The 22080-nt window shown below is 42.5% G+C and overlaps 1 protein-coding gene across 1 annotated transcript in view; it reads right to left on the reverse strand.

Moving 5' to 3' along the window:
- Positions 1–18370, reverse strand: part of LOC109866919 (microtubule-associated protein 1B) — a 66327-nt gene extending 47957 nt beyond the window's left edge. Inside the window, exons 1-2 of the mRNA XM_020455829.2 lie at positions 18017–18370; positions 5784–5885 (exon numbers count right to left, since the gene is read on the reverse strand). Coding sequence (XP_020311418.1) covers positions 5784–5885; positions 18017–18269 — 355 coding nt within the window. The 5' untranslated portion in view covers positions 18270–18370. The remainder of the gene's footprint in view (positions 1–5783; positions 5886–18016) is intronic.
- Positions 18371–22080: the final 3710 nt, after the last annotated feature.

A 22080-nucleotide genomic window follows, 5' to 3' on the forward strand; every position in this document is an offset into this window, starting at 1 on the left:
GATATGGTGCAGTGGGATATGGTGCAGTGGGATATGGTGCAGTGGGATATGGTGCAGTGGGATATGGTGCAGTGGGATATGGTGCAGTGGGATATGGTGCAGTGGGATATGGTGCAGTGGGATATGGTGCAGCGGGATATGGTGCAGTGGGATATTGTGCAGTGGGATATTGTGCAGTGGGATATTGTGCAGTGAGATATTGTGCAGTGAGTTTTCTGACATTTTGTCTTCTTGTTGTGCCATCCTAAGATAAAGAATGGCGCATAAAAGTAAAATATATTTTATTTAATATCCTATAATTTCTTACCACATGTTCTGTGTTATCATTCGGGAACCTTCTCATCTAATGATCTAATTCCTTTTTTACAGAGCATTACTGTCTCATATGAATCCATCTGATTGTGGCTTACCGTATCTGACAAACACACACACTATCCCAGGTCATCTCGCCTCCTCCTCCTCTCCAACTGTGGATCGTGTTGGGGAGGAAGTTCGATATGGTGATTACAGCTGCTTTACGATCCCACCGCTCTCTTGCTTTCCTCCCATATCCCCCTTTCACAGAAATAATAAACGGCCTCACTACAAAGTAACCCATAGGCCTTTTGGGCATTGAAGCCCACATCCGCCCTCATTTCCCATAGCCCACTGCACCTAGCCCCAATTAACACTGAATGATCTCTGTGTTCTGGGAAGAAGTAACCGGTTGCTTCCCAAATGGTACCATGTTCCCTTTATAGTGCACTGGTCAAACGTTATGCACTTCATAGGGAATAGGGTGCTATTTAGGATGTAGACTCTGTCTGCTTGTACCATTACTAACTGAGAATAAAATGATCGGGAAAAACAAAACAGTTGAAGGATAGAATAGTGGTTTGTTTGATAGTTTCGGTGGATATTGAGCCATTTCTGTTGATGGGAACCCGGTGAGCACCATCGATACTCCCCATGTGACGTTCAGCATACGCACCTCTGTGTGTATCGGTGACTTAACTAAGCCTAGAAGGACTTAATCAGGGTAAATTGCTGACGGTAATCCATGCCTCATGCCTTGCTTCTCTGCTGGGTGTTAGAAGGGATGTGTTAGAGACCACCAGAAAGGATACTGCACATCATTGCGGTCAAATCCTTTTTAGGTCCGTCAGTGGGAGGGAGAAAGTGTGTATGTGTGTGAGTGCGTGCGTGCGTGTATGATACACACCCTTGATGCTGTGTGTGAGTATGTTCATTGTTTGTGAGTGTCAAGTACAGATGACAAAATGAATAAACGGATGGAGCAAAATGTAGAAAATGCAGACAGGCACAAAATTCGCTGCAGACATCCTTTACAACTGTGGAGGCGAATCATGGGGGTTCGCTGCAGACATCCTTTACAACTGAGGAGGCGAATCATGGGGGTTCGCTGCAGACATCCTTTACAACTGTGGAGGCGAATCATGGGGGTTCGCTGCAGACATCCTTTACAACTGAGGAGGCGAATCATGGGGGTACGCTGCAGACATCCTTTACAACTGTGGAGGCGAATCATGGGGGTTCGCTGCTGACATCCTTTACAACTGAGGAGGCGAATCATGGGGGTTCGCTGCTGACATCCTTTACAACTGAGGAGGCGAATCATGGGGGTTCGCTGCTGACATCCTTTACAACTGAGGAGGCGAATCATGGGGGTTCGCTGCTGACATCCTTTACAACTGAGGAGGCGAATCATGGGGGTTCGCTGCTGCACTTCCACCATTCGACACCTGAGTGTTCAAACTCCAAGCTCATTTAAGTAACGTACAGTATTGAAGAAGTCAGTCAGGAAGACTGCACTAAAAGGACCAGACATTGGAAAGGTTAGTGCAATAAGGGTTCCTTGGGATGTCCCTACACCAAACCCTGACCTTAACTTCTACCCTTACCAGGATCACCCAGGCGCATCCCAAATGGCACCCTATTCCCTATAGGGCCCTGGTCAAAAGTAGTGCCCCATAACCCTAACCTTAACCGTTTTAAACTTCAATGGGATGACCTCAGAGTTCGGACGCCCCAAGGATCCCGTTTAAAATGGTTAAGGTGAGGGTTATGGGGCACTACTTTTAACCATTAGGGAATAGGGTGCCATTTGGGATGCGCCTGGGTGATCCTTTATGGAACAAATGAAACATTTTGATAAAATAAAGAAAACACAGGCTTCAAAGAGACACATGAATGACACACAGTCTCAATAGGCTTCAAGGCCACACGGCTGGCAACAGGAGTCACATACACCGAGTGTACAAAACATTAGGAACACCTTCCTAAAATTAAGCTGCACCGAATAGCCTCAATTCATCGGGGTGCGGACTCTACAAGGTGTTGAAAGAGTTCCACAGGGATGCTGGCCCATGTTGACACCAATGCTTCCCATAGTTGTGTCAAGTTGGCTGGATGTCCTTTGGGTGGTGGATCATTCTCGATACACACAGGAAACTGTTGTGCGGGAAAAACCCAGCAGCGTTGCAGTTCGTGACACACTCAAACCGGTTTCCTGGACACAGATTAAGCTTCCTGGACCTAGAAATATTTTTTATGGAGTTTCTCCATTTGAGCTTGCTCCAGGACTTGTTGTGTCTTTCCATCGACTTTGAGCAACATGATCCCATTATCTATTTCAGCAATGCAGGTGTTGAATTTCCCTCATCATTCAGTGCCATTGATCTGCATTGTAGCCTATCTAATGCTGAACAGAGGAGTGCAATTGATAGCCCCAGCCCCAGCCCCCCCCCCCCCCATCCCAGCCATCCCCGGCCCTCCAAAGCAGCCCCAGCCTCACTCAACCTGAGCTGCCTCAGAGAACCAGCAGTCCCTTTGTCTCCACCACAAAGCTCAGAATCAGCACAATCTGATTTCGCTCTCGAGTGCCCTTGGCTGGGAACGGTGGCCTCGCTCACCCCCATTTCTGCCTGGAGGACCAGCATGCAGACGTGAAGTAATGCAGAGGTGGTCTAAAATGAGAACCACAAGCTCGGTTATGAACACACCGTTTTTCAACCCTTTATTGTGCTAGTGTTTCAAACCTCAGCGTTTGACAGAATAAACCCATAATTATTGACGTGAGCAACTGCACAAAGCCATTGGAGGTGTTTGCATGTTCTGACTCTTCTGCATTCATTCCGTTTCTGCAAAGAGCACGAATCGATGAAATCTAAGCCAGAGCTAAGTGGGAAACCTAGCTGTTGTTTGAATGTCAAACAAAAAAGTTGTGAGAGGTGACGGCATGGTCCATTACCTCATCACCACTGTTGTGTCAAGTCCAGTTTGCCACTGCCATTGAAGTAAATGACTACTAAAGGGCCTGTATAAAACCTTTCATTGTTCCCTTGGGCTTAAACCACGTCTTTAAAAAAAAAAAAATCACATTCAATTACAGCACATTGTTATGAGATTCTTAAGAGCAACGGTCCTGGGATACTAGATCACTAAGAATAGATCGAAGCTGCCCACACAAGCAGGACACAGGGTCACTGATAGAGCAGATGGCTTTATGCAGCACAATGTCTGTGTGCATTTGGTAGCCATAGCAACGCTTTCGACACCTTGAAGCGACCTGGAAAACACGGAACGGTTGAAACCGGGAAAAAAGTTACACCGCTATAAAAAGAAGCATTCTTTTAAGATAGAACGTCCTCTGGATGTTTATCCTCTCGAAGGAATGCTGTGTCATTTCTGCTTGCTCTGATACGGCTCAGCACTTACTGTCGGTGCAGTGTAATAATCTATCCTGTAGTTTGTTTGTGTGTGTGTGTGTTCTCAAGTTACCTGGCAGGGAATTTACTCTCCTCCCCTCTCTCTAAAACCTGACTCTGCAGTACCCCTGCCCCTGACACAGCTCCCCAATAATAACCATGGTGATTATATATATATATATATTTTTATTTAACCTTAATTTAGTCAGTTAAAAAACAAATTCTTATTCACAGTGACAGCCTTAATTCACGTTAACCTAGTGGGTTCACTGCCTTATTCAGGGACAGAACGACAGATTCTCACCTTGTCAGCACGGGGATTCGATCCAGCAACCTTTCGGTTATTGGCCCGACGCTCTAACCACTAAGCTACCTGCCGCCCCAAAAGATAAAGCAATGAAGAATGTGGAGGCTATGGGATGCCTGTCAAGCCTGTGAATACCATGCAGAAATGTCAACCACCATCACAGGACTAAGAAATGTTGGTGTGTCTATAACATGTCTACTGTAGCAAAGTGGGGCTCATCTTCAATGCAATGAATTCAAATCGCAGTCTCAAACCCTTAGGATCGTGTTTCACAGCTCATTTTATGTGACAAAGATGAATGAAGTAAGTAAGGATTACTATCATTATTCCTAGGCAACAGGTAACAGGGATTACGTCTAATGTTCAAGGTGAATGAGGTAATAGACTTGTTCCAACATTAAAGAAATGCATCCTTACCTCCATCCTCATTTCATTTAATCACAGACCTGAAAAGGCTGGATTGGTGACCGCAATAGGGGGATACTACAAACGTGTCGTGTCTCGTCGTTCCCGTGTCGCTAATCGTTCATAGATCAGTGAGGTCCTGAAGGAAGTGAGGGAGGAAGGATGTTTTTTAAAAGCATTTGAACAGGACCCAAGTCTCCATAGAGTACCTGGCCAGTCACCTCGCCTCGCACCAGAGTACTATTACCGTACCCTAGAATTCAGGCACGTGCACAGACAGGGTTTCCAGGCTCCAAAATGTCCTTTTCAGTGGTAGTATAATGTCCCCAAAAATGTATACTTTTTTGTTGTTGTTGTCATTGTTGTTGTTCTGAACCCAATGCCCGCAAGTCGTCGCAAAATTCTCATCTCAGCATCGAAACCCAAAAAAGTTGAGCATCTCGATTGTTGGCCAATGAACAGTCATCAGCATTGGCGCGGAAAGGCGGGCACGCATATCCAGATCAGTGGCCAGAAAGAACTTGTTCAATTTCCTCCAGTTTTGCCTGGCAAAACAGAGTAGGCCGACGTTTTGAAAATCCATCACTGTTTTTGCCTGTAATGACAGGCTACATTTGCACAGCGATTGTGCGTGCGTGGTCGCGTGTTTTGTAGCACTCCTTTATTGGGGGTGATGGGTCAAAGTTTGGGATACATGGGAGTGGCAAGAAATGGAGCAAGCTATAGTAATGGTAGGCTACAGTATTTCTGACAATCTTCTCTTTTGACTGGAATTGAAGAAATGGAGCTAGCTATAGTAATGGTAGGCTACAGCATTTCTGACAATCTTCTCTTTTGACTGGAATTGAAGAAATGGAGCTAGCTATAGTAATGGTAGGCTACAGTATTTCTGACAATCTTCTCTTTTGACTGGAATTGTGTAAGTCCTTGGTTAATAAGTGCAGCATTTATTTCAGTTCGAAATAATTGAGCAAAATACTTTACTCATCGGTCAACATGTCCATTTTCATGGTTTCAGGATTTGTTTTGTTTGATAACATCCCCCCCCCCCCAACAGGTTTGTGCAAGGCCCTGATATAATTATATAACTTCATTTAATAGGATCTCTGTGTACTCTACCTATTAATGAAGTAGAATCTTATTTATATGAACATGAATTCTTGTCAATTGGTGTTAGAACATGGCCTCGTCCCAGATCTGTTTATGCTATCTTGCCAACACCTATGTCATGGCCATTGTTTGGCGTGACAAAGACAGGAGGTGGCAAGATGGCACAAACAGATCTGGGACCAGGCTAGTTCGAATAGGACCCATGTATTCCAATGCCGTAGTGTGTGATGTCACACGACCCAGGTTTGACTGACCTCTGACCTCTGCAGAGAACTGGGCGGAGTGGCGCGTCACAAATAGCTGCAGCTGCTGGTCCAGGTCACATGACTTGAGGCTGATGTCCCAGGAGCGAATCCCTGGTGAAACAACACAGAACAAGAGGGCAAAATATGTTACATTAAAGGATAAGTTCTGTATTTTAGACCTTACTGTTATAAGTTCCTTACCCTGACAGTAGTCTATGGGTCAGAAGGAACCATAGTTTCTTTAAACAGCCACTACTAGCTTCTGTGGAAGGGATAGGGGCAAACGTACAATAGTGGCCCATAGACTACATGCAGGGCTAAGAAACACATAACATTAATTTATACTTCCCCTTTAATGGATTTCTTATTCACTGCAGATCCTTATATCATTCAATAATGTATGAGGGGACTGAGCAAGAGCACAGGGGGAGCAAGGCAAGGAAATATGAAAACAACCAACGTCTCTGAAATCTCTGTAACCTTCATATTTGTAATATTTCAGTGGGATTTTTTTTTCTCCATTTCATGAGAGACTTTATTTCTCCAAAACTTAATTTAACGCTAACTGATACTGTATCTAATTGGAATGAATAAAAGTTGTTCCAGACAAACATGATGTTTTCTATCTAGGTATTTTGTATGAATGTACTGGACTAGAACATATGGTAATTTAGTTAAGGAACTGCATCATAAAGCATTCTATGTGGATTCAAACTAAAGTGTTGCCAGAACAGGCACACTGATGAAGAGCAGTGAGTTCAGTACAAGCAAAAGCGCTTCTCAATAATGTTCCCGTCAACACCCTCGTTCCACTAGGGAGAGCCTTTTGTCAGATCGGATTCAGGCTAAGATTCTCTGAAGTTCAGAGAGAAGCCTGCGTCAGATCTCATTCAACAGGGCATAAACCGCAGGAGAAGCCTGTCTCTGATCCTATTCACTGGTAGGGAAAGGAGTCTGGGATAGGAGATTAATGTAATTTACTTTCATCCACCCCCTCATCCTCCCCTTCATATCTCCCCATGTCTCAAAAATAATATGTACTGTACTCTGTATATGTCAGGTCGTTGTTTTCCAGGTTCTGTTTTTGCTTCACTGAGATCGAGAGAGAAACGTTCCTTCCCCCACTGCAGACAACTGTGGTCTATTCTCTGAAGTGCTGTGTCACTGATACTAATTCTGGTAAAGGGCTCAATGCTCCTCGCTCAATTAGGTATTTTGTGTTTGGACTGACAAAACACTTCACAAAGAGGTGACAATGACATCTGTCATTATGGCAGCCATTTTGACATGTTTTGACCAATGATGTATACAAACTCTGGATTGCTGATGTATTGGCCAATGAAAGGCTTTGAAGCCACCGGTCGGCCATATTGGCACTCCCCAGAAGAAGGACAAAATAACACATATTTAAATATTGTTGTTGTTGTAGTGGGGAGAGTAACATTAGTACTTTAGTACATTAGTACTTACAAAATTGTACTTTAAGGAAATTATTAGTATTATTTGTATGTTTAGATCACATAATATAATTTAAAAGTATGCATTAAGGTGTTCCGTAATAGAAAATATACAGTGCCTTGCGAAAGTATTCGGCCCTCTTGAACTTTGCGACCTTTTGCCACATTTCAGGCTTCAAACATAAAGATATAAAACTGTATTTTTTTGTGAAGAATCAACAACAAGTGGGACATAATCATGAAGTGGAACGACATTTATTGGATATTTCAAACTTTTTTAACAAATCAAAAACGGAATAATTGGGCGTGCAAAATTATTCAGCCCCTTTACTTTCAGTGCAGCAAACTCTCTCCAGAAGTTCAGTGAGGATCTCTGAATGATCCAATGTTGACCTAAATGACTAATGATGATAAATACAATCCACCTGTGTGTAATCAAGTCTCCGTATGAATACACCTGCACTGTGATAGTCTCAGAGGTCCGTTAAAAGCGCAGAGAGCATCATGAAGAACAAGGAACACACCAGGCAGGTCCGAGATACTGTTGTGAAGAAGTTTAAAGCCGGATTTGGATACAAAAAGATTTCCCAAGCTTTAAACATCCCAAGGAGCACTGTGCAAGCGATAATATTGAAATGGAAGGAGTATCAGACCACTGCAAATCTACCAAGACCTGGCCGTCCCTCTAAACTTTCAGCTCATACAAGATCAGAGATGCAGCCAAGAGGCCCATGATCACTCTGGATGAACTGCAGAGATCTACAGCTGAGGTGGGAGACTCTGTCCATAGGACAACAATCAGTCGTATATTGCACAAATCTGGCCTTTATGGAAGAGTGGCAAGAAGAAAGACATTTCTTAAAGATATCCATAAAAAGTGTTGTTTAAAGTTTGCCGCAAGCCACCTGAGAGACACACCAAACATGTGGAAGAAGGTGCTCTGGTCAGATGAAACCAAAATTGAACTTTTTGGCAACAATGCAAAACGTTATGTTTGGCGTAAAAGCAACACAGCTCATCACCCTGAACCTACCATCCCCACTGTCAAACATGGTGGTGGCAGCATCATGGTTTGGGCCTGCTTTTCTTCAGCAGGGACAGGGAAGATGGTTAAAATTGATGGGAAGATGGATGGAGCCAAATACAGGACCATTCTGGAAGAAAACCTGATGGAGTCTGCAAAAGACCTGAGACTGGGACAGAGATTTGTCTTCCAACAAGACAATGATCCAAAACATAAAGCAAAATCTACAATGGAATGGTTCAAAAATAAACATATCCAGGTGTTAGAATGGCCAAGTCAAAGTCCAGACCTGAATCCAATCGAGAATGTGTGAAAGAACTGAAAACTGCTGTTCACAAATGCTCTCCATCCAACCTCACTGAGCTCGAGCTGTTTTGCAAGGATGAATGGGAAAAAATGTCAGTCTCTTGATGTGCAAAACTGATAGAGACATACCCCAAGCGACTTACAGCTGTAATCGCAGCAAAAGGTGGCGCTACAAAGTATTAACTTAAGGGGGCTGAATAATTTTGCACGCCCAATTTTTCGGTTTTTGATTTGTTAAAAAAGTTTGAAATATCCAATAAATGTCGTTCCACTTCATGATTGTGTCCCACTTGTTGTTGATTCTTCACAAAAATATACAGTTTTATATCTTTATGTTTGAAGCCTGAAATGTGGCAAAAGGTCGCAAAGTTCAAGGGGGCCGAATACTTTCGCAAGGCACTGTATGTGACAAAAACAAATGTAGACATTAGTACATTTAATATAGCTTCCAAAATATATTTTACAGGAGTGGTGGCTTTGAAACTTTGCCACCTGTCAGTCATCTAGTGTATATATAAATCATTGGTTTTGATTTCCTCGACTGGTGGAAGGTGAGATAAGATAGTGTGTATCCATCTTTCAATACCTGACTCCCCACTGACCACAAACGGGTTAAATCAACTCTTTGTTTATATGTAATTTGTCAAAGTACAGTATTGTGACATGGAATCTATGTGGAAAATACATTGGATTTGGAAAGACTGTTGTTTTCAGGATAACATTTTAACCACAGGATTATGTCATCATGGTAACCAATTTTCAACATAGACAACCCTTGTATAAAATAAGTTGAATTTGTACCTTTGAAACAACGTCAAATCTTCAACGTAATATCCACTATAAGGAAAAAAACAGTATGCTGGGAAATGCCTCCTACTGGAGAGTCGATCTGTCTACAGCTGTCCCTTCGGCACGGACGGCCCGCTCATTAGGCTGGATTAGGTGGCCTCCTGTGGTGGCAGACTTACGAGGGCGGTATTTTCTGAGCTAAACTGACCAAGATGTACAACACATAAAACCTCACATAATTCGGCCCCAAAACCATGACAATATTTCTCTCAACCAGTGGCAAAAGGTATTTTTTTAGGTGAGCGTCGATGCCGCCCTGTGATAAGCAGTACCCACTCTGTCAAAGGCAGGGGCGCAAAATATTTTGCTTGTCCATTCACAGCGTGCTTCTCCAGGGTGCTGTTGGAGAGACGCATCGCTGCGGCATTCCACCAACGTTCCATCAAAAACACCATGTAACATAAATCATGTAGCAGATATAGGATATGGTAGAAAGAGTATGCGGGGCCTCCCGAGGCCTCCCGAGTGGTGCAGTGGTCTAAGGCACTGCATCGCAGTGCTAGCTGTGCTACTAGAGATTCTGGGTTCGAGTCCAGACTCTGTCACAGTGACCCGGGAGACCCATGTGGCGGTGCACAATTGGCCCAGCGTCGTCCGGGTTAGGGGAGGGTTTGGCCGGCAGGGATGTCCTTGTCCCGCTTACATGGTTACCAGGCGTACAGTGTTTTCTCCGACACATTGGTGCGGTTGGCTTCCGGGTTAAGTGGGCAGTGTGGCTTGGTTGGGTTGGGTTGGGTTGTGTTTCGGAGGACGCACGGCTCTCGAACCTTCGCCTCTCCCGAGTCCGTACGGGAGTTGCAGCGATGAGACAAGACTGTAACTACCAATTGGATACCACGAAACTGGGGAGAAAAAGGGCAAAAAAAAAGTCTAAATAAAAGAAAGTCTATGTAGCCTACAGGACACTTTTTTACATCGTGCAGGTTTCTCAGACCAAATAGCCTCATCTAAACGGCGCAAAATCAAATTTAAAAATGCACTGTCATGTTAACAAACAACACGTCCTAAACAGGTCGAAGTCATATCTACACTTTGTTGCTTTTATGAATTTTTACTTGCTGCTTTTCGTTCTATGCTGCTCTGTCTGTATGCTACGTCTTGCTTGTCCTATGTTGCTATGTCTTGCTTGTTCTATGTTTCTATTGTCTATATTGTAATTGTTTTTAATAACCTGCCCAGGGACTGCGGTTGAAAATTAGCCGGCTGGCTAAAACCGGCACTTTTACTGAAACGTTGATTAATGTGCACTGTCCCTGTAAAAATAAAAAATAAACTCAAACTCAAACTCAACTGTTGTCCGGGAGTTTCACCCAATTGTCATGATCAGTGATTTCAAGTTTGTACCTGTCCATTTTTGACCAGCTGATCATAGCGAAGAGGAAAGTACTTCTGCATTTCCCGCGGTGTAAACACATTTCAAATGGGCTCACGATAGCTCCTAGTAAAGTTGGGTAACTGATATTCCGAGCTTAATTAGCCAAATTGATTAGTCACAGGAACCAGGACTAATGAAGCTAATGCAACGGCCTGTTTTCCAAATGGTGGGCCTACCACATGGATTGGCATTCCTAAAATTCCATTGCAGACAAATATAGTAGGCTATACCCCAGTAAGCACGAACCAACGGTTGTTGAGAACTCTCCACTTAATAGATTCACTGTTGCTATCAAAGTCATTCCAAAGGACAGGTTCAACAGCGAAAATGAAATGTAACCATACTTCATCAAACATATATCATCACGGTTGTTATTCAGCAGAGGATTCAATTACAAATAGACAATACATATAGGCTTAGGGTCTCAAGCTCAGTGGTTTAAAGTACTTAAGTCGTTTTTCGGGGGTATCTGTATTTTACTATTTATATTTTTGACAACTTTACCTCTACTTCACTTACATTCCTAAAAAAAAAAGGTGTGTACTTTTTACTCTATACATTTTGCACCAAAAAAATACATTTTGAAAGCTTAGCAGGAAAAGACATTTGTCAAATTCATGCTCTTATCCCTGGTCATCCCTACTGCCTCTGATCTGGCGGAGTCACTAAACACACACGCTTTGTTTATAAATTATGTCTGAGTGTTGGAGTGTGACCCTGGCTTTCGTCAATAAAAAAACAAGAAAATGGTGCCAGTTTGCTTAATATAAGGAATTTGAAATTATTCATACTTTTAGTTCTGTTTTTAATACTTACGTATGTTTTAGCAATTACATTTCCTTTTGATACTTAAGTATATTTAAAACCAAATACTTTTAGACTTTTACTCAAGTAGTATTTTACTGGGTGAATTTTACTTGAGTCATTTTCTATTAAGGTATCTTTACTTTTACTACAGTTTGACAATTGGGTACCTTTTCCACCACTGGTCTAGCTTTGTCTACATGTTCATAATAAATATGTTGGATCCATGTCTCCATCTCAACCAAAAAATATAAGTACAAAACATAGGATTAAATCAAATCAGCCTGTATTTAAAGTGCATTTAAAGTTTGATTTGATTTAGTCTTATTTGGTTGAAATGCAGACGTCAATCAAACATCAATGATTCATTTGTAGACAAACTAGAATTAAAGTCAGACTCAGTGGCACAGATGGAACTATCCAAGCAGAAGCTGCATCTCCTTCAAATGTTGACATTCGGTTGCGTTGACAACCAAACACAATTCAACATGACTTTTGTAAGACAGTAAATAGCCTAATGTTAAAGGCTAGCTTACAAATGAATGTAACCGTATTCATTCCACTTTAAAATGAGTAACACATCCACATTTTGAGGTTACAGTAACAATAAATGTATTAAGTAATTATAGAACGCGTGCATGTTCACGGGGTCACAGGTCGGTGGAAATCTACACAATGGCTAAAAGAAACGACATTGATCACTTGCACTTTGTACTTTAATGTCATCTCAACTAACTGCAATCCAGGCCCGTTGGTTGCGCTACCAGATTAAGCACAGTGATGACACATGAAGTTGTTTCATAAATAAACACAATATCTGACACTGTATCCCCATTTGAACTTTGGTATGCCTTTGAATGGTTGAAAGCGCACCGATAACACATTGGGGGATTCAACAAACTTTAGACTTTCTTTTTGAGTGGGTGATAATAGGTTGGAATCTCATTGATCAACGTATCTACCAAATATGACCCAATTCTCCACGTTGAAATGACGTGGTGTGCCCAATGGGTCATAGAAGGAGGAGTGTGTGTGTTTGTGTGATCACTCAATAGTCGTTGGAAAACAGTGTGTTCAATAGGTCAGAAGACCTCTTTGACTAACTACCCATCACCAACTGAACGACACTGCAGCTCAACAAACTCTGCTCTGATTGGCTCAAACCAATCATAAAACCCCACGGAGCCAATAAGCACCATTAATACTGATTCCCCAAGTGTTACCAAATGAATAATGGAGGACTAGTTCCGCACTCCTGTAAATCTGTGTGTAGGACACACAGTGTGATGCCAAAGGTGGTTTAGAAACCCTCTGAGAATGAAGGATAGAGAATGCAAAGTAGCTACTCTGTGTCCGCACTGTGTCTGAGGAGCGGAGCAGGGAGAGAGAAAGCAGGGGGAGAGCTCATTTTCTCAGTTACACTGTCAAGGGTAATTTTCCATGCTGCTTGCCTGCCTGCCTCCAGTTTTGGCTAAGCCACTGTGAGCCATGACCGCTAGGCTATATGTCTTCTCCTGACACTTTTTTTGTGTGTGGAATACGCCTGTAGCCTATTTCGTATGCTCCTACAAGAACGTATTGAAAATGTTCCCTGAGGGTCATTCTTGAATTGTTGTGGCATCCGTGGCACTCGCCTTTGAATAAAACTTTTAAAATGACAAATAGTTTTTGTTTATATCTGACCATTTATCAATAATAAAACATAACGCCAGTCCTTTATACTGCCAAACGTTCTGTTTATGCCTTGTTTAAAGTAGTTAGGGTAAGCAAATGGGCTTCTCCCGGTAGTGATGTGTAGAGTTGTAGTGACGTTGTAGTGACGTGTTTTGGGGATTTAGAGATACCATATCTAGCTATTATTTGGAATGCTAGAGAGTGAACAAAATGATTTAATATATAGATCAATAAAAACAAAGATGGGCTCTTCAAATAGCAATTTATTTGAAATAATATACTGTTTTCCCTCAGTTTTATGTCATTGGTGTTACTGCCTTCAAAATCACCCATTTCAAAGGACCTTGAGCATTCCCCAATGGCAAACTGTTATTATACGAAAGAAAATGATTAGCTAATCACACAATTTTAGTATGTCATACATTTGTGTCTAAATCCAAAGTCTCACTTGGTGTTACTCAATTTAAATGAAGGGAAATAATATTGTGTACAAAATGATTAACCATGTTACTTCAGTAAATTATTTTTAAAGGGTTAATGACTTTAGGATTGAGCAACTGTTAATCGAAAATGTCTCATTGGTGTTCCTACTCCTGCTTGTGGCACGATGTTATCATAATGGTCCAATTGGATTTAAAGTCATTACGCTGTTAGTTGATTGAGAACGGGACGATGGGCTTCATAACCACGTCTTTATAACAATTAAATAATGACGAGATGGGAAACGGGAATCACATCAACCATTTATTTGAACGTGCGAAGTCTGAAGCCCCCCCCCCCCCCCATGGTGCTCTGCGGCACGAACTCAATACACAACAACGCCTCCCCTAATACATGAACTCTGCCGGGAGATTCTGCTCTTCAAGTCCAAGTATCTGGACGCGCCCATCTATTGTAGGGTTACGACGGTCAACCTCACTCTCAACAACGACGTCTTTAGACTGTCGTGTTGACACAGGCGCAGGCACGTGAGTAGCGTTGTGTTCGTCGTGTTGTTGTGTGGGTGCCGGCTGAGTCAGTGTCCTGAGAACGTGACTGTGAGCCCCTAGGTGATGACTGCTGGTGTCCGGGTGTCACCCAGTAACAGTTCTGGACTACTCACGACTGGTGGTTTTGTTAGTGTTTCTTTACTCAACAGTAACTGATCTGTGTGCCTTTTCCAGATGACCTCCTCTGCAGTCTGGACAGTGTAGGACACAGGAACAGTCTGAGCAAGGACTGCTGCAGGAACCCACTTTGGTCATTTTGAGGTAGTTCCTAGCTAAGACAGTTTCTCCCGGATTGAAAGCTCAGTCCTGAAATCTCATGACGTTTGACTTGACTCTCCTGTTGACATATCGCCCTGTGTTCTTTACGTTTGGATGTTTGTGTCGATCGAATCTTGTGCATAGATCTCTCTTCATGAGTACCTAAGCAGGTAAAAAAGCTTGGGGGTTGCATGAGGAATGAGCTGTTCACACATTGGTTCAGTGTCCCTTGACCCTGAGACACTTTTAAGGCATGTTTCATGGTCTGTACAAACCTCTCCTCCAGCTCGTTGGTTGATGTATGATACGGTGCCTACCTGATGTGCTGGACACCATTCACCTATAGGAACGTGGCCATTTCTTGGGACACTAGCTGCGGTCCATTGTCGCTAACGAGTTGGAGTAGCCGAACCGGATAAACATGATGGTCTTCTCTGCAGTAGTAGATCTCATGATGACTCCCACTGGCCACTTGCTATGAGCATCCACAACCACGAGAAAGATTTGGTCTAGAAACGGACCTTCAAAGTTGACGTGTATGCGTTGCCATGACTCTTCCGGGCCAATCCCACGGATGAAGAGGTGCAAGTTAGCAAACATTTTCACTGATTCCCAATACCCCCAATACACAACATACACAACAGTACCTAGATGCATTTAAATGAAAACAATTCTAGAAAAACCATTGAATTTTATCCCAAATACCATGTCCAAATGACACCGCAATTCAAGAAGGACCCATGAATTATATTTTATTAAACAGAAGGAAGCTAAACTAAATGCCCTCATAGCGGTAACTGTCTCAACTATCAATAAACTATCCCCGGTCTCTAAACTATCCCCGGTCCCTAACTATCCCCGGTCCATAAATTATCCCCGGTCCCTAAACTACAGGGGGAAGTTTTCACACAGATCCCAAGAACAACTGTGTATCATGTTGGTAAATCAAGTCATACCCAACCATCCTCCAAGCTGCTGTCTCTCATAGTCTACCACACTTACCCTTGATGGGAATTGGACTACAATGGTAGCGTTCACAATTCAATGGGCCCTCTAATGTCAGCATATACCCACCAACTATGGCTAACCAACAGTTGACATGGCATTGTTAGTCATTTTCGCTTGTTGTTGTCGGCCTGCTGTAAAGCCCATGAGCAATAGGCAGTTGGCCGGTGAACTCTGCAAATGGTCGGCCACTCATGGCCACCGGGGACTTGCGAGCTAAATGTATTTTCTAATAAATACTACAGTGGTCATCTTGGGGTGGCTTACACAACATGCAACACTAGGGGCTCGATTCAATCAGATCCATTTTAGCCAGTATCCGCATGGTGGTTGTTTTGGTGGTGTCTGATCAACCACCAAGCTGCTTCAGGCATTATACCTAAAGTGGACATTGCCATTGGCTGCATGGAGTCGCATTAAGAGAAATCCCATGCAGCCTTGTTTAGAAGTTCGAACACTGGAATGTGAGATGTCATCTACACCTCGATTATGATAGAAATCCTCATTATTTCGTTGAACGATTTTCTACATTGCCGACACTTTCTCATTCTGAACTTCTAACGCGAGTGGGGCAGGTGTGGCTTCATGACAATGATCACAAGCGCAGCTGCTCACTAGTTTCAACGCAGTTCCACCTCCGACGAGATGCCAAAACATCTGCTATGCTGGTGTCTGCTATCGCCGGTTAATGCTTGATCTGATTGAATCTAGGCCTAGGACTAAATTATATTGTGATCAGAGGGTATTGTCTGCAGAGATTTGTCAGTAGGGTCATCATTCAGACCTTGATCAGAGGACTAAACCCAACTGGAGACCAGTAGTCTGATCCAAGGCAACATAAAATGGCCACTCATCTCCATCAAGGGCAGCCTAAGTATTGACATCACTTTCAGACTACAAGAGAACGGAGAGGTCAAGTCTTTTACAGGATAAAAGCCCAATGGAACTAGCAGGGAGGGTTGCCTGACTAATTCTGCATTCAACAATGACACGACGATTTCTGTTGCTTTTCCAAAACCACGAGAAGTTGGCATGAATGGAAACAGACCGGAATCCAGGCTATTTTGATAGCAGTCCGTATGAAAAACAATATGATGATGACGACGATCTCTCATATCCTGAGAAAAAGTGTCATGATGTGAATGGTCCTTGGTAATGACGGCAATGAGGCGGTTGCCATGGTGCCAGCCAGGCACTTAATAGGGTGATTCATCATTAGCCGTCTCTGGCGGAGGAGAGTTGGCAGCCACGCTCAAATTGCTGCTGACCAGCAAACTCCTGTGAAAACACCTAGCATCTTTCACACCACGAGTCTGTGTCAAATGGCACCTTGTTCCCTATACAGTGCACTACTTTTGACCAGAGCCCTGTGGGCCCTAGTCAAAAGTAGTGCAATATAAAGGCAAGTGTATAGGGTGCCATTTGGGACATAACCCACTGTGTTAAGAAACATTGGATGACACCCTCCATTTGTACCCAACTTTCTATTATCCAAATGGCAGCCCGTCAGCCTTTTAGCCCACACTGAAGATTTTCCCATAGGTGCAACACTTGGCATGGTCCCTGGGCTTCCTTGATAAAGAGAGAACCTGACAGACAACAACATTACTGTATTTAACCGAACATCCTTCTGAATGTTTCAGTGCTATGGATGCCTCATTATTCATGAGGATAAGACACCAGCAGCTCGGCAAGGTGCTTTTCTAACAAGGCAAACCAGTTATTCTAAGCATTTTCCCACCTCATGGTCAATTCGTTTCTGTTTGTGTATCACACCATTGCTGAGAATGTGCGCAACTTTTTCCCCCCTTCCCGTAGTGGGCCCTCTAATGGCAGACTACATGGGCTATAGAAAAAACCTGAACCTTTTATATGGTAGGTTATTCAAAACAAGCATGAATTATCTGGGAAGCAATTATTATTCCATATGTCTGTGTCCCTATTTTGAAAAACGAATAAATATGTACTCAATTTTCTTTTTTTTTAACCAAAGAATTAGATAATCCCTCGTAATTTATTAAACGCGTGTGAAACGTTCAAGACAAAACAGGTGCACTTCAAGCAAACCAGAAGTCTATATTGCACAAAAGGCTCAGTAAAAAGTGGCGTATGGGCATTTCGTTGAACTGATGATTCAATATTCCCGATGCGTCATTTCCTTAAAAGGAAACCGTCCAAGCATTTTTAATATCTTCCAATTGTATCTTCTACGTTCCAATATGTTCTATGATATTATATATATTTATTTATTTTATCTTTATTTAACCAGGCAAGTCAGTTAAGAACATATTCTTATTTTCAATGACGGCCTGGGAACAATGGGTTAACTGCCTGTTCAGGGGCAGAACGACAGATTTGTACCTTGTCAGCTCGGGGGTTTGAACTCGCAACCTTCCGGTTACTAGTCCAACGATATATATATTTATTAGAGGACGTTATGCATGCTGGAATTACAGAATTAGTATGTAAAAAGTGAGACTCGGTGACTCGGGGCTACTCACCCCGCTCAACTTGGTCTCTAGCGCGTTGCAGCTGGTGGTCTGTCGCTATCTCTCCTATCACTATAAGCATGTAGTAGTTCCCTTGGTTGAAAGGGGGTCCTTGGCGCCGCTGCTCTCCAAGGTCCTGAATTCTCTTCTCGAACCCTAGTTGCGTGCTGCTCTCGTCCTCCTGCACTGCCGAGAGCTCACCTCGAGCAGGGATCTCCATGGCAACAATCCCGAGAGCAGACGCCTGGGACGGGTCTATCTCCATGACAACTTCCAGGAGCACGGTGTGTGCAGGGGCAAAGGTAGGGGAGGGCTCGCGGGGGTATCATAACGTTCACTTTTGGAGCTGTTTACTTCCATTTGATTGGTCGAAACGCCCATGCAGCAGGGTGATGTCACATATTGAGTCATTGGGCATGTCCAAGGGGAGTACCTTGATTTTAGAACCCCACCCCAAAGTAAGATTACGTTTAATTCTCAAAGGTACCAATGGGCTGACATCTGCAGCATCTCAAAGTTTATTTTCAGTAGCCTATATTGTCCACTCAGAACAAAACACACACACACACACACAAATACACACGAACATGGGCACACACACAAACACACACATCAAATAGCATTTTAGAAGTTTGTCAAAGTGTGTTTGTGTTAGTCTCTGCCCAAGATGGCAGATTAAGGTGCCTGTATAGTACCAGTGTAATTCCAAAGCCACAGCAAACTGCTGACTCCCCTGCTGAAATGTGCAAATTTCTCAGACATTTTGGCGATGCCAGCTCATGCCAGGCTCAGACTGGCATTAAAGCAGATGGCTTGCTGCAAAATGCTGCCTCAGAGATCCGCCCATTGTATGTTTTTCTGGATCTGTCAGACAAGGTAGGATTAATTATAAACATTGACAAAAATGCTGAGAAAGACTCTAAGCCTATTTTTTTTTTTGGTATGTTGTCAACATCAACATTTTTTTATTTAAATTGAGGGATGTTAAAATAAAAAATCCTTAGTCATGGTGATACGACTCAACAACACTAATGCAACGTGACAGATTAAATGGCTATTGATTTGCCCAGTTTTTATTAAGATGGATAAAATGTGGTAAATAAAAATGCAACTATGTAATATGTAAGGAAGTTATTTTTCTGCTCTAGATGACTTTGCACCCCGTTTCCAATTTCTGATTTGTTCAATGTACTAACCCAGGCAATCTTGCACAGTGGATGAGCTAGGCCTAAAATGATCAGTGGAAAATTAAGTCATCAATTGCTATTTCCCATTCAGGCCATGCAGTGAGTTCAATGTAAAGGCCAGTCTTGAAATAGTCTCTTTATTCTCTGCCTAATTCAGCTTTTCTCCTTGTTAAGCTTGGTTCTGTCCAATATGGCACCCTATTCCCTATATAGTCTACTACTTATGACCTGGGCCCATAAAGCTCTGCTCAAAAGTAGTGCACTATGTAAGGAATAGAGTGGCATTTGGGACACTGCCCTTGTCCCTGCTGTTCACACATCTAAATATATACCAGAGGGAGTTGCAGCAGAAACCATCACGATGATAACATGACCCTTTTATGAAGGTTGATGCAATTGGGTTAAAAGACTGCAGTTCCAATATTCCAATGGGCTATTATATTTCAGGTTATTTTGGGGGGTAATTAACTGTGTGCAATTCCCTGTGTGTGTGCGTGTGCACGCACGTGATGGTAACAGAGAGAGAGACAGACAGAGACACAGACAGACAGACAGAGGAAGTTCAGCATTACAGCGTGATTGAAATTTAAAAACAATGTTCCCTTTAAATTGCTATAGCGCAATCTGTAATGCTTAATTTAACAGGTTTCAATCCAACCTTTTTTTTCCAGCAAAGTACATGTTGGATAAAACATGTCAAATTTTCTCGGTAAACTTTCCAAATTTAGACCAAAATAAATATGCAAGACAAGCTGGGATATTGTGTATGTAAAATCAATCATGCGAAAAATGGCAGAGGAAACGTTTTTCTGCGCAAATATTGATATAATAACCATTGAAGTAAACTTGGGAGTCATGCGATGAGTCTCTGTGGTCCTCCCACTATGACTCGGGAAAGCATGCAGTTTATTAGGCTACAGATGAAATGAATTATGATGAACTTCACAGCGTAGTGAAAATGAAAGGTGATGAGCTTGATGCTCCTTTCCAATAAATATCGAGTGTCTTATTCTGGTGACATGATCGATGCTTGGCTGCCTTTGCTTGGCTGCTGTTTGAGAAACAAAAATAATCTTTCTCTTTTGTCCATAACAATCTCATGATGTAGGCTATACTGACACTGTCTCTGTGAGCTCTTGGTTAAGGCACAATTGCCAATACCAGAGTGGGCACATTCGCTATATCATGCCACATTTTTGTGACAAAACCATCAGTAGAGTTGAAAATGCATGGAAACACATTGAAGTTAGATTTGTTTTATTCAGTACATGGGAATGTAACCATAAACATTATTTGGATGTGTACTGCGTCATCATGCAACAACAACAACAACAATTCTGCAACAAGTCAATTTGATGGAAACATCTCTGATGGGGAAATGCGCATATTGTTTTTACACAGAATTGAGAATATTCGCCAAATTGGATGGAAACCTAGCTACTGAGAGAGACCTGAGAGAGAAACTGAATCAGAGCGAGATTGAATCAGTCATTCATAGATTGGTCATTTGAGTACATACCCCAAGCAGTAAATGTATAGATGCAGGTACATGTGTATGATACAGCACCATACAGTGAGTCAGCACTTCATTCTAGCATATTCCAGAAACGCCACCATGCTGCCCTCTACTGGCAAACATGTCTCTCCTCATTAGAAAAAGGTATACTCTGTCATCCATGTCTCTGCAGTGGTGCAAATTATGATAGCTCTCTAAAAAACGTGGGATTTGACCTATCAGCTAAACTTCTAATATAATAATGACATGTCATTTAGCAGATGCTTTTATCCAAAGTGACTTACAGTCATGTCATATGTTCTACATCCGGGTAGTCTCAGGAATCAACCTCAGTCATGTCATATGTTCAACATACGGGTAGTCTCAGGAGTCAACCTCAGTCATGTCATATGTTCTACATACGGGTAGTCTCAGGAATCAACCTCAGTCATGTCATATGTTCTACATACGGGTAGTCTCAGGAATCAACCTCAGTCATGTCATATGTTCTACATACGGGTAGTCTCAGGAATCAACCTCAGTCATGTATGCATATGTTCTACATACGGGTAGTCTCAGGAATCAACCTCAGTCATGTCATATGTTCAACATACAGGTAGTCTCAGGAATCAACCTCAGTCATGTATGCATATGTTCTACATCCGGGTAGTCTCAGGAATCAACCTCAGTCATGTCATATGTTCAACATACAGGTAGTCTCAGGAATCAACCTCAGTCATGTCATATGTTCTACATACGGGTAGTCTCAGGAATCAACCTCAGTCATGTCATATGTTCAACATACGGGTAGTCTCAGGAATCAACCTCAGTCATGTCATATGTTCAACATACGGGTAGTCTCAGGAATCAACCTCAGTCATGTCATATGTTCAACATACGGGTAGTCTCAGGAATCAACCTCAGTCATGTCATATGTTCAACATACGGGTAGTCTCAGGAATCAACCTCAGTCATGTCATATGTTCAACATACGGGTAGTCTCAGGAATCAACCTCAGTCATGTCATATGTTCAACATACGGGTAGTCTCAGGAATCAACCTCAGTATCCTGGTGTTGCAAGCGCCATCCTATACCAACTGAGGTAGGTGATTCCAATAATGTCAAGAATAAGTTAGTATATAACTCCTGAAGATTTGGAGTGTCCTCTGCTTGTCATCGATTACCTTAGGAGTTGGTAAGACAGCACACACAGATCTGGGTGCAGGCTTTGACTACAACTATTGATTGGTAACACCCCAAACTTCCTGGACAGAAAAACCACAACAATATGTTTTGTCTGTAAATATACAGTTACACAGCCACCGACCTCCTTCTTGTTCCCTCCCTTCATTGACTTGCCAAAGATGTTCAGACTCAGAGACTGTTCCTCGCC

This window comes from Oncorhynchus kisutch, linkage group LG22 (assembly GCF_002021735.2).
Source record: "Oncorhynchus kisutch isolate 150728-3 linkage group LG22, Okis_V2, whole genome shotgun sequence".
NCBI lineage: Eukaryota > Metazoa > Chordata > Actinopteri > Salmoniformes > Salmonidae > Oncorhynchus > Oncorhynchus kisutch.